This window comes from Lampetra planeri, chromosome 5, assembly GCF_965212315.1.
Source record: "Lampetra planeri chromosome 5, kcLamPlan1.2.h2, whole genome shotgun sequence".
Taxonomy (NCBI): Eukaryota; Metazoa; Chordata; class Hyperoartia; order Petromyzontiformes; family Petromyzontidae; genus Lampetra; species Lampetra planeri.
In genome coordinates this window covers 14,643,572-14,656,816 of record NC_136111.1, presented here as the reverse complement: position 1 = coordinate 14,656,816, position 13,245 = coordinate 14,643,572, and the positions used below count along the sequence as shown (strand labels likewise).

Below are 13,245 nucleotides of genomic sequence, written 5' to 3'. Positions count from 1 at the left end.
GCCCCTTACGTTATGGCAAGCTTCGGGGAGCCAGTTCCTGGAGTCGTGGAGTTCTGCCATTACGAGTACAGTACATCTCATTAAAGCGTGTTTTTTTTTTAAAGTATTTTTTAATATTTTATTTCACCATTGTTTCTACATAGCATGCATTCTCCTTGTCTGTTGTTTCAGATGAAGCTGTGGCTCGCTGGACTGCAGAAGGATTTTCTAATGAACAACAGCAGTGCATTGCACACACAAGCTCCATGAACATGCTCTGCACCATCCATACTATGCACTTCATATCAGGGGGACCACACAAGAATGTGCACCATCGTGCACTGTTTACACCACGTTGTCCTCATTTCCCTTGGTTGATTTTGTCGTATTTATGTTGGTGCCGTGCAATTGAGATATAGTTATGTCGTGTTGTGTGGGGTTTTGTGGGCTTGCATGTGGAAGTGGGGAGGGGTTAGGTTTTTTGTGTGTATCAGCACTTTACCAGCAGCATGTGACACCTCTTGTGCTGTTATACTGCGTTACTGATGATCTTATTTAAAGTTACACTTTTTTGGCAACGATTGTGTTATCCATCGTCTTTTCTGATTGATTCATTTGAATATCAAATTATTTCCCCCACGTATCCATGTTTCTCTCTCAAAATGAGGTGCTGCTTTACCTGACCATAGTTTATCTTTGGTTCTTTCGGTAAAGTCACGTAGGTATGGTATAAAATTAATCACGACGTTTCGGGCACAACACAAGCATCCGTCATCAGTTGGGAAAGCACCTGATGGTGGGAAAGCCCCACCTGATGATGGACGCTTGTGTTGTGCCCGAAACGTCGTGATTTATTTTATTTTATACACTACGTGACTTTACCGAAAGAACCAAAGAGTATGGATTCCTGCAGTCACGAAAGCTTCAAATCAACATAGTTTATCTTTTAACCTTATGTCTTCCATAAGGTTTTTTTTTGGATTAGGTCGCGTAATGCGAGCCCTTTGATCTCGTCCTTCCTGTCTATTGTCTTAAAATAGCCTTTCCAACGGTAATCCCTATTGAAGTATGCTCACCTTTATAGGCATGCATTTGAAGAATGTATTATTTGATGATTCGCTTACACGCAGCACTAAGGTGGTAGCTATCCGAACGGTTAAAATCATTTTTATTTCTTTCAATTTTGATAGATTCTATAATTAGTCTTGGCCAGTAGTAGCTAGTTTTGCACAAAACTTCAACATTATCAAAATCAATTAAGTGTCCTTGTTGGCACGTGTGTTCTGCTACTGCTGACAGTTGTATTTGGGATAATTTAATATTTCTCTGATGTTCTTTTAGTCTCGTGCTGATCATTCGTCCTGTTTGCCCAACATAACATTTACCACACGTGCAGTTAATCCTGTACCCCCCCCCACTTGGTGCAAGTGCGCAGAAGCGTGGTCACCACATCTACGCTTCTATATAAGGAACAAAACAGTTAGACTTCTCCACAAATCTGGCTGTCGCCTGATAAAGCGAGTTTCAATTAATGTCGTACTCAGATTGTAAATGTTGTGGCTTGGCTCTCCAACACACCAGTGTGCTGTACGAGTGACGAATTGGCACGTTCTGTTTGTGACAACCCTTACTAGTTGGCTGTCAGGTGGTGGTTTTAACGACGCATATATTTACGCGATCTAACCCAAAAAAATACTCTGGATTTTGGTTGCGAAATCCTACGTGTTAAACTTGTCTTTATAAGATAGCCTTATAATACACTGCTGGATTGTTTCACCATCCTTCACCCCAACTGGTCAATCTGGGTTTAAGGAGTATGATGGGTTTGCCATCCTGCCCTCTGATGACAACACAGCTGCTTATTTTAATATGGTTTTCACCCTCCCAAGCACTGTCCATGTTCCACCAGGCTTAGCTTCCGAGATCCGACGAGAGGCATGTATCAGGTGATTTGATCAGAGGCACACTTAGCCTGTGCAATTATAACTTGCTTTTACTGGTAGGAACCTCCTGGTTACACCAGCCCACAGGGGATTGTGTCCTTCCGTCGTGCAGGGAGGGGCTTGGAGGGTGGGGCTGGGTGGGGAGGGGCTGGGAGGGGTGGGGTGGGGCTGTGTGGGGAGGGGTGGGGAGGGGCTGGTCACCCCGTGGTGCCCTTATAAAACTCAACATTTAACCTACTCACACCGGCTTGTGCCCGCCCTCAGTCGGCCATATTTGCGGAATACACCACGCCGCCGTTGACCCTGGCCATTGACCGAGCAACCCAACGTTCCTACCAGCTCCCTCCGCAGGAATGTGTTAAAATCAACCAGTCAGAGCCAACATGTCAAAGATTTGCATACGTTCTTTTATCCGAATGCATTACCTTCATTGGCCAGGAGAGGAGCTTTACACTTATAATACAGCAGCTCTATATTACAGCATTGTACTTAAATCCTAGAACAATGCAAAATGCATGACATGCTGTGGAACAAATGAAGCGTTGGTGGAGGAAGATTTCACCAATATTGAGGACGGTATGGCCACATTTCTGCAATTGGTTTCCGCCAATCAATAACCCAGGCTGAGGTATAATTGTGTAGTCCATTAACTGCCGAGTCAACCTAATCGTACAGGTGATGACAATATGTTAATTGTACTGTGAGTATAATGTACGCACTGTTCATACTATAATAGGTTTATTGTTCAAACATTTAAGATAACCGAACATTCCAGCAATCCTTAAAATTTTGAAAAGTTGACTACAATTGACACGATGGACAGACCATATGTTTTTGACATCAATCCAAGAAAATATTCGTAAGGCAAGTTTTATAATTAGTTAACTCTTGATTATTCGTGGGCAAATTATCTGGGTTTTGGATTAACCCTGCTTGTGAAAATTGAATACCTACACATGCACTTGTTTGTTGGCTGCTCCGCACTCATCAAGGGGTTGGTGACTCTGTACCCACATGACCAGCAGAACATTAAGAAGTAAAGCCGAAGATACATTCGACGTAGGTAAACATTGTTTTTATACCCTAATTGACATGTTTGGTATTATCTGTGATTTAGTTTCTGGGCTGCCCACCTCCCTTTATCCATCCCACAAAATCAAGAGTTACTATTATTTCTTCTAGACATTAAGTTTTCATCATCCAATGTCATTAAATAATTCCCTTGTTTAGAGGAGAGACTCTTAAGAGCTGGTGTATGCGTGTGATTAAAGGCTCCAGAGCATTGCCACAGCCTTGCAGATTCCCACATCGTGGTAGTTGAAGTAGCAGAGGCCAGCAAACGTGACTGCAGAAATCGAGGCGAGGCCGACTCGCGCCGCGCCCAGTGTCGCCTTCCCGTGCACGTAGTCCGTGATGATCTGGCCGAGGCCCCTGGGAACAAGAGTAGCGGTCAACACAGAGCGATGAGGCTACAATACCTGACAGGCTTTCACATACCTGTCAATCCCTTATCAGTGCCTATCTTATTACAGACCAATTCAGACCTTATAAATATCAACGTTCATCCCACAAAGTCCCATCACAAGTGAGAAACACAAAAAAATAGAAATTAAAAAAAATATTAATTTCCCTGTACAAGAATATTAGTAAACCGTATGGGTTGACAGGTATGCTTTGTGTAATCCTGAGTGAGAATTAAGGTAAACGACGGTGAATGTTTAATTTGTAACGAAGATCACAAAGAAGTGAAAGATCACAAAAAAAATGACTTGCTCATGGTAATACTTACATAGGCTCTGTGGCCTGGGCTGTTCACTCAAAGAGTTTTAAAGTTTGATCATGAGAAACTCGATTTTAACCAATATTTTTTTTTAAACTGCCTTTAAAGGATAATGTATCATAGACTGTTTTGGGAAAGGGCCCTTTTTCATACCAAAGATACTTTAGGCCACCACCCAAAATATTAACTACGATACATTTTAATTTTATGGCAGTTTTATTCACAAATGTTGAGCTGTTTATTTATGCTTTTGTACCACTGCCTACACAGCATCACCAAATAATGTATTTAAACAATACGATTGCATTCCCCATGCTGTAGAGAGTGCTGGGAGTTGAGGGGGGACCACTGTGTCTACATTGCCATAATGTACAACATGTGCGGGGAGAGTGCAATAAGTGTGCACCCACTATTGGGTGAAGGGTGAGTGCAGGGAGTTTGCATGCCCACCAGTGCGAGTGCAGGGTGAGCGTGGCAGCGATGGCGTAGTCCGTGACACCACCGGGGAAAGCCACAGCAGCTGGGATGAGGGTGAAGGCTGCGATGCTCACCACCCGCTCCGCTGACCAGTGAGCAGACGCTGACCCTAAAACGTTAACATCACCAGCGGCACAATCCTCATGTCATGATACGATACTGTGTTCATAGGCATTTCTAACAATGGGTTTTAATGACCTGTATGCCCACCCACCTCCAGTCACACTTGGAACATTTTACAATCCCTTTTTAATAGTTTTAATTTCATTTCAACATCTCCCCGCAGATGGTCGCAGCATGGTTGGCCACATACAGTGCAACAGTTCAACATACAATGAGCTTGATAATTAACGTTTCATATTTCCATATTTCAAGCTCTGACTTTTCCTCTTTTTACATTGTCCTTCTGGGACAGGACTCCATGAACTATCCTATAACCCGTGGAACATTTCCTGTTATCTGATTTTTGTGTGGATTAAGAGGCATTGCTGCAAAGTGGTTGTTGTAGGCGGTAAACTCACGCTAGTATCTGCGTGCATCATGGATAAGGTAAATTCAGTTGATCATTGTGAGTCATCAAGATGCAAACATGCACAATGATATGGAAAAATAGGTGGATTTAGTAGAATCTGTTGCATCTCACTTGCAAAGAATTGCAATTGATTTAAAAGTTGGTACTAAATTATTCCTATTCATGATTTCAAGCAAATGGGGATGACCATGGAATTGAACTTCCAGCCACTGTGAAACATTGTTCCATAGAAATATATATTAAAGATGACAAAGGTACCATCAATATTAATAATAATAACAATAATACTGATGTTGAATCAATGCTGCCAGTGATAAAGTGAATGAATTATTTCACATACAGAATACGACCAACATTGCAAGCATGTTAAGTGATCGGTTGCCTATGGTGTGAAGCTGTGATGTGGTATGTATGGATGTGTAGATTTGAAGCTTTCGTCGTGACTGCAAGGAATCATCTTCTTAGGTTTTTTCCGGTAAAGTCACGTAGAAAGTAAAATAAAATAAAAAAATAAAATAAAAACAAAAATCACGACGTTTCGGAGGCAACACAAGTCTCCGTCATCAGGTGTATTAGCTGTATCAAGTGATACAGCTAATCTGGCTGTGACGGTCCCACCTGATGACGGAGACTCGTGTTGCCTCCGAAACGTCGTGATTTTTGTTTTTATTTTATTTATTTTATTTTACTTTCTACGTGACTTTACCGAAAAAACCTAAGAAGATGTATGGATGTGGTTTGGTATGGAGTGTGGCGTGGGTTGGTGTGCAGTATATATGATGCTGTGTGCACAGCGTGTGTGGCATGCACAGAGCGTGGCTATGTGGCATGGTGTGCGTCTGCTGGTGCTGATACCTAGTGCTCCATGTGCACGTGGAGTGGTGTGCAGCGCAGCAGTTCCAGTCCCATTCAATCGGTTACTTCCTCCAATGTGTCGCAGCACGCATATCCCTGTACATTGTGGACATCACACAAACGACACCACATTACAAATATATAATGAACTCCTCAAGTAGAGTCCTCTGGATTAGATGAGCCACTCCCATTAGCACGGTTGGCTACGCACGGTGTGAAAGAAGTTCAACATATATAACGAATCCAATATGGATGTGATGAGCTCAAAAGTGTAAAGGTAAACTATTACATTTATGATCCTTATGGCGGTACCCCGGGGTACCAAATAATAAAAAATGGCCGAGGCAATTAAATATTTTATTCCTGGGACAGCGAGGACGATTGCGCCGAAACCCTGAACGCTCGCGGTACGTACCGTGGTGGTGCATCGCGTACAGCTCGTCGAGATGAGTCGACTGCCGCATCGCCGACCATCAACAGACTAAAAATGACTGCATCACGGACATTATGCGAGAGCCGGGGTGCTATGGTACCGCCATAAGGTTCATATGTAGGAAACCCCCTCAGGTTGTGCGAGATCCTTCGGGGCCATGGTAAATTCCATATAGATGTGATGAGTCCGATAAACATGGAAAAGCAATTAGGGATAAGATCAGCCTCACAGCGATGTGACAATATCTTCAGGACCACAATAAAAACCTTTTTGAACACAATTGAATCCCCTGGTTGCAGTATACGGTAAATTGTTAAAAGGATGCAGTGAACGCTTTATGAATCAAATACAGAAGTAATGTTCTAATGCCAGCCAGCTGCGAACACTGATGAATGACGTGTACTAGGTCATGTGGTTTACGTTTTGAGGGTTCAGGAAGTTCATGCACCGCCCCAGGGACGTGTTCGCCTGCACACAGGGTGGCAGTGGGGTGACTTCGGGACAAGCTGGCATGCAGCCATCCCTTCTCATATGATGCATTAAGGGGAATAGCTCACTACCTTAGGCAAGACTTAAAAGTCCCAGCAATAAGAAACGAATATCAAAAGGAGACATTGCGTATCTATTTTATTTACACTGCATTCCCCACAATAACGATCATTAGTATTGTGTGTTATGCATATTAATTTGCGTGGCACCATATCCCAAACAGTGGGGCATTGCCGATAACGTTGGGCAGTTCGGCATTAATGGAATCAAGCCTGACCGATGATGAGACACTATACTGTACGTCTTGTAACGATGTTGTTGAAGGTCGTGGGGCCGATTGGTTGTGTAGATTAAAAATGGATATGTGCGGAAGAAATGTCATCTGCTTATCTGTTATTTATATTCTCCTCAACGAGGTGAACCAATACCTTGAGTTGTATATTATTGTTCTTCCTATTCTTTTACATTTAATAGTATGGGCGGTATGCAGCGGTACAGTTGGAATGATGGGTGATTAATCTTGATTCGATTTTAAGCTTTCATTGCTGGATGGGTGATTGGTGACCATTTTCTTCATCACGTCTGTTCGTTACAAGGAAAACTTAAATAGAATTTTACGCACACAAGCATTACTCAGTATAGGCCATTCAACAGTTAATATCATTCAAATTAAGCAAAGTTATTTTTCAAATCATTGCTGGATGAAGGCCTCCCCCTGTGGTGTTGGTTCTGGGGTTCATCTTCTTGGTTCTTTCGGTAAAGTCACGTAGAAGGGAAATAAAACAAATATAATTTTATTTCATTTATTAACTTTACTTTTATTATTTTATTATTTCCCTTCTACATTACTTTACCGAAAGAACCAAGACGATGAAATCCTGCAGTCACGAAAGCTTTAAATCGAATGTTCTGGGGTTGTCTGACCATACTTGACCACGCTGGGTTCGAGTATCGCTCGCCACTGCTCAACTCTGTGCATGACGAGAAGACTCATTCGGTCATTCCCAGCCAGCCATGGTCGACATCTGTTGACCGTGACCAGGAATTAAACTCAAGTTTGTGTGTGGGGGGGGGGGTTCATAGCCGAGTACGTGCACCAACCACTTGCGTTGTTACTCCTCAAAGTCATCACCACCTAAACACGACGCCGTACTGTCACCACACTTGAAGGCAGCGATTTACCATCCAGGGAAACACTTTAACAATGTACAAAGATCCCCCGTGTAGCCTTAACAGACTGTAGGGGCAAGTGCTGTTAGCGAGCACCTAACAATGTACACCACCACACACACCAGCACACGCCCCACCACACATACGCACCACCACCACCACACGCACCACCACACACACGCACCACCACCACCACACGCACCACCACCACCACACGCACCACCACCACCACACGCACCACCACCACCACACGCACCACCACCACCACACGCACCACCACCACCACACGCACCACCACACGCACCACCACCACCACACGCACCACCACCACCACACGCACCACCACCACACGCACCACCACCACCACACGCACCACCACCACACGCACCACCACCACACGCACCCACACCACACGCACCACCACCACACACACGCGTCCATGCTGCGTACTTTCTCACAGCGTAACCACCATCACCACCGTCACCGTATGGTACAAGCGACCCTCAAAGTCACGGCGTCCCCCCCCCCTCTCTCTCCACCTCTACGAGCACTCCCCACGTTGTCCGTCCACGTCGCCACTAAATCCAAAGTCCTTCACCTGGAGCCACACAAACACACGCCACCCGCGTCTCGAGATAACAAACCGTGGCGACCTCATCGCTCGTTCTACCTCACTTGCGAACCGTTCGACACGGCGATTTGAGATTGCGACCGAGAGGAACCATCCGTCGGTGAAGCCATGCTCGCTGTGCACGGTCGGTGAGGGGAGCTGTTGACGGGGAGAGGAGAGAGACTCACGTGAAATCTGCAGCGCAGAGCGCGGACAGAGCAGCCTGAGCGCAGCCATCTTGTCCCTGACCTCCGGCTGGGGCACCGGAAGGTGGCGTGACGTCACAGATGCTCTGACGTCACCGCGCCCCCCCTCCTACAGCCCCGCCTCATACAGCCCCCCCCCCGCCTCCTACAGCCCCCCCCCCCTCCTACAGCCCCCCCCTCCTACAGCCCCCCCCCCCTCCTACAGCCCCCCCCTCCTACAGCCCCCCCCCTCCTACAGCCCCCCCCTCCTATCGCCCCCCCCTCCTATCGCCCCCCCCCTTCTACAGCCCCCCTCCCACACCCTCCCACCAGCCCCACGTCTACCCTCTGTAAATCGTCGATTGGAGTCACCGTCCCATATCCAACACCCTCTCCCCCCTTTGTCGGTTGCCCTTTACCTTATTAATCCATCAAAGTTTACAGACCAATTCGGACCTTATTGGTCACCCCCGTGCCCTTATAAATCTCGACGTTCATCCTACAAAGTCCCATCACAAGAGAGAAACACAAATAGACACATTTTTGTTGTTGTTGCCCCTATTGAAACGGCCATACACCGCATGGACCTGAAAACTAAATTTCCCTGAACAAGAATACGGGTAAACCAATACTGTTTATAATACAACTCGCCTTTTGCTCGTCCAAGGACGGGTGTATTGCAGTAAATATGAAACTTGCAAGCGAAAATCAGACCGCGACGAGATATTCATTGCATCCATTCGTGTGCAATTTGTAATGCCCCGGTGACACAGACTTATTTCATGTAAATGTTATATAATCCCTTGTTCATCACGACGTCCTTTTTACTTTGATGTCTCAACAGCGTTACAGAGATCGCGTGATGACGTGAGGGTTCTGCCTTTGTAGTGAGGGTTGTGAGTTGACGCCGAGGAGGGGGGCGCCTCGCCCCCCCATATGGAGTGACGTCACCCGCTCATGATTATTAATTTGGAGGGTGTCCATTTGGAGGACGTCACATGATTTAGTTTGTTGAGATGAAGCGATGAGGTTAGGGGAGAGTGAATGGAAGCGATGTTATCTCCCTCGCCTAGTATACAGGAGGTCGTGGGTTTGATCCCAACCATGACGCCTACTGTCTGTGGTGTTTCTCTCCCAGATTTTTATGCGCTCATCTCAAAGGTAATATTAGTGTTTGATCCATTTGAATTATTTAATGTTTTACAGCCTCGTCTGGGCCGAACCAGACCTGTCTGGCATCTCTTTTTCCACCGTACAATCGAGCCACGCGGCAGCGCCGTGTCGAACCAGCTCGTCACAGCTCAGGAGACGCACGGTTGTTGTTTTTTCCACTACGAAACAGAGCCGGACCGCTGAGCCACATGCAGATTGTCTTGCGAGGCCAGAGTTTGACAATTTTGGTTCCTTCAGCTCGTTGGGCTGTCAGTGACAGCCCCCTATTGGTGTTCTATGAGTTGGTGTACTGACTTAGAAGCGGTTTAACAATGAAGCTATTCATATTACAAACAGTATTGTTTGAGGCTCATGATTCACCCATCAAATCGCGTGTTTAACACTTTTTTTTAACCATCCAAATTATATACAAACAATACACGATCATGTTACATTTAGTTGAATGCAGAAAACACAGCTGTACAAAACCAGACAGAAATGAAAAAAATAAGAGTAAAAACGAGATGATAGAATATTCTTGGTTCTTTTGGGAAAGTCGCGTACAAGGGAAATAATAAAATAATAAAAATAAAACAATACAATACAATTCTCACGACGTTTCGGGCACAACGCAAGCAACGTCGTGAGAATTGTATTATGTTTTATTAGTATTATTTTATTATTTACCTTCTACGTGACTTTACCGAAAGAACCAAGAATATGAATCCCTGCAGTCACGAAAGCTTTAAATCGAAAGATGATAGAATCTCGACAAAATGTGTTAACCTTGAATCGAATCACGTGTCCGTATCGTGACAATTCATCGAATCACCGCAGTGTGATTTGTGTCGCACCCTACTCACTACACGCCGGTGCAATCAGTAGAGGGAGCTGTCGTAACGTCAAACGAACGCCTCTCCGACCCATTCACAATGTTTCCCGAATCTTCAATATAATAACCAAGCGAGAGGCCATTGAGAGACCTGTGAGTGAAAGAATGCACAGTACAAAAAATATATGTATCTTCATGGGCTGATGGCTCACCACCACTGGCAGCCCTGGCACGGGTGGTGGAAATTCCCCAGTGGAACTAATTTCGATGATTGTGCACAATGTAATGCAACGTATTTAATTGTAGTAATACGTTTTTACCCTTTTAACTGGCAACAAAACTGACACCTCTATACAAGGGATCATGTTTGTATTAACCACAACACTTGCGGTCAAAATGCAAACAAAAAGACAAATCTGATAATGATATGCACTGTCCTTGAAATTGATTGGTCCACACCCGAGACAGCTTTTCTTAAAGCCGAGTCTCACATGGTGTTGGACCAGTGCATACATTATCAGAGTTGTCTTTTTGGTTGTATTTTGACCGCAAGTGTTGTGGTTAATGCAAACAGGATCCCTTGTATAAAGGTGTCAGTTTTGTTGCCAGTTAAAAGGGTAAAAACCTATTACTATATCTTGCTACTGGCAAAGGAGGTCTCATAATGTATTTAATTGTACTGTTAGTATTTGTTCACTAATTTTGTTTACTGAATCTTCAAACAAGTGATCTACTGCCTTGCGTTTTTATTCCAAGCGAAGGAAACATTGTCTTGAATGCATTTCACCGATGGATTTATTCCTATAATCGGGTCAAACTTAAGTCCACGGCAGTGCAACCTTTCATGTAAGTGAACGGCCCACAGAAATTGATATCACTGACCTACCTTTGAGAACCCTTCAAGTGACCTCTGACCTCTGGTTCACACAGTAGGGGGCAGCACTTTCCTCCCTACCCTGCCACTAAGAGGTTCGTTGAATAACAGTCAAACTGATATTTTTTCATTATCGGAGCTGGAATTTATCTGAATTAAGAGCAGAACCTGATGGAGTTTTTTTTGCAGTAATTGATGACCGGGTTGACAGCATCAGCTCGCAATGCGTGCGATCCCAGTTTAATCATAGACGGTTGCTTGGATTCGAACCCAGGATCTGGGTTGCCAGCCGAGCTGAGAAACTCGACCATCTCATTCGTGAATGTCCTTCAATGTCTTTCATGCCATGCCCCCATGTAGCAGATAACATTCTGGGTAATAGAATGCACAGTCGACAATACCGCCTGGTAGAATTATCTTCATGTGTCATATTCTCTTTCCACACACCAACAGCTTCGTCGCAGCCAGATGTACCGGGTACCACACACCGTGTTCTGGGCAGTCAGGTGTTGTCACGCATTGTGCTCTGGTATGGCTGAGCAAAGCATTTCGTGTTGATGGATGCACTTGAGTGCATGGGCTACATCAGGGAATGCGTGTGTTTGTGTGTGTCAGCGGGCCTTTACCACTTCACGTGGCACGAGCGCTGTGGTGACAACACCGCCACCTAATTTCGAATGGCGGCCGTTGTTTGTGTGTGCGTGTGTGACGAAGCTAATAAACAGTGCCGGGATAACACAAACTCAAGATATCTCGGCCTGATCGCTGCGTGACCTGTGTCTATGAGCCAGTGGGATCAAAGTAGGTGAGATGCTCTGCTAGTGCATGGGCTTTCAATGATTAATTTTCAACACACTCACCCCTAATATCAATAAGAATGATAATATATCATAATAATTATTGTCAGCTGTATGCCAATCCACTGCTGGATGAAGAGCTATCTGTGCCATGCTTACCATCGTTATTTTTGCGATACTTCACCACGCTGGTGCAGGTTGGTGATGGTGAGAATCAAACGCATATCACCGGGTTCAGAGCGAAATGTGCAGTACCACTCAGCAGTGTGTCCCGTATAGTGTACAAGAAACCAAAAAACTCAGCACACATTCTTCTATAGCACTGCCCTAAAAAGAACAAAGGGACAAATGTGTGAGTGAAAAAATATCCATTAGCAAAATTAATATTTTCAAGCAATGGTTCTTCATCTTTGCTGTGAGGAAGGGCCATTACCTGAAACGTCACCTATTATATATACAGTATATAAAAAAATATTGTGGAGTGGTGGCATAGCGTTTAACAAATTTCACTGTGATTCCCGGCCACGGCTAACACGAATTTTATCTGAAATGGTCCATCACGAATCTGCACTCACCAGCGTGGTGCAAGTGTGGACAAACAACCCCGAATGTTCAGCATGGCGGGGAGAGTTCGTCGTCCAGTAGCGCATTGAAATGTAAATGAAGCAATCCTCAGCCACCCACACCGTGTACTTTCCTCCACCACGGAGAACCCAGATGTCGGTTGTGTAAATCACATTGGGTATTTCCCTCACACCTTACACGTAATTCAGGGAGAAAAATCACTTAAGAGTGTTATATACAACCAAGCCCAGGTCCAACTGAACAAGTATACGAGCAGAACCGTGATCCCTCCCGGATTTATATTTGGATGCTCTTGGTCAAAAGTTCAAAACACCTAAATAGATCTGGGAAAGGATCAGTAGTAAACTCAGGCTAAAGGTGTAAAAATACGAAATTATTAATTTTGAGGATGTTTCTTTGAATTATTGTCCCATATGTTCCGATATATGCAAACGTATGCCATGCAAATGTTAATTGCGCAATATTTAGTTAACTTGGTTAAATGCTATAGACATATGGGGATTCTCTCCCCAAATAATTCAATGAAATGTCACGAAACTTTTTTGTCTCATT

General features: G+C 44.5%; 2 protein-coding genes across 4 annotated transcripts in view; one reads left to right on the top strand and one right to left on the bottom strand.

Annotated features, from left to right (window-relative positions):
• The window catches only part of LOC144718967 (protein Aster-C-like), a 30,629-nt gene extending 30,072 nt beyond the window's left edge, over nucleotides 1-557 (top strand). For all 3 annotated transcript variants that reach the window (XM_078594616.1, XM_078594615.1, XM_078594614.1), the window contains exon 18: nucleotides 172-557. In XM_078594616.1, coding sequence (XP_078450742.1) covers nucleotides 172-249 — 78 coding nt within the window. In that variant the 3' untranslated portion in view covers nucleotides 250-557. The remainder of the gene's footprint in view (nucleotides 1-171) is intronic.
• Nucleotides 558-2,308: 1,751 nt separating this feature from the next.
• SDHD (succinate dehydrogenase complex subunit D) lies at nucleotides 2,309-8,560 on the bottom strand. The gene is made up of 4 exons (XM_078594613.1): nucleotides 8,457-8,560; nucleotides 5,567-5,662; nucleotides 4,153-4,288; nucleotides 2,309-3,353 (listed from the first exon to the last, which is right to left on the bottom strand). Exons 1-4 carry the CDS (start codon nucleotides 8,503-8,505, stop codon nucleotides 3,188-3,190), a joined length of 447 nt encoding a protein of 148 aa, XP_078450739.1. The 5' UTR covers nucleotides 8,506-8,560; the 3' UTR covers nucleotides 2,309-3,187.
• Nucleotides 8,561-13,245: the final 4,685 nt, after the last annotated feature.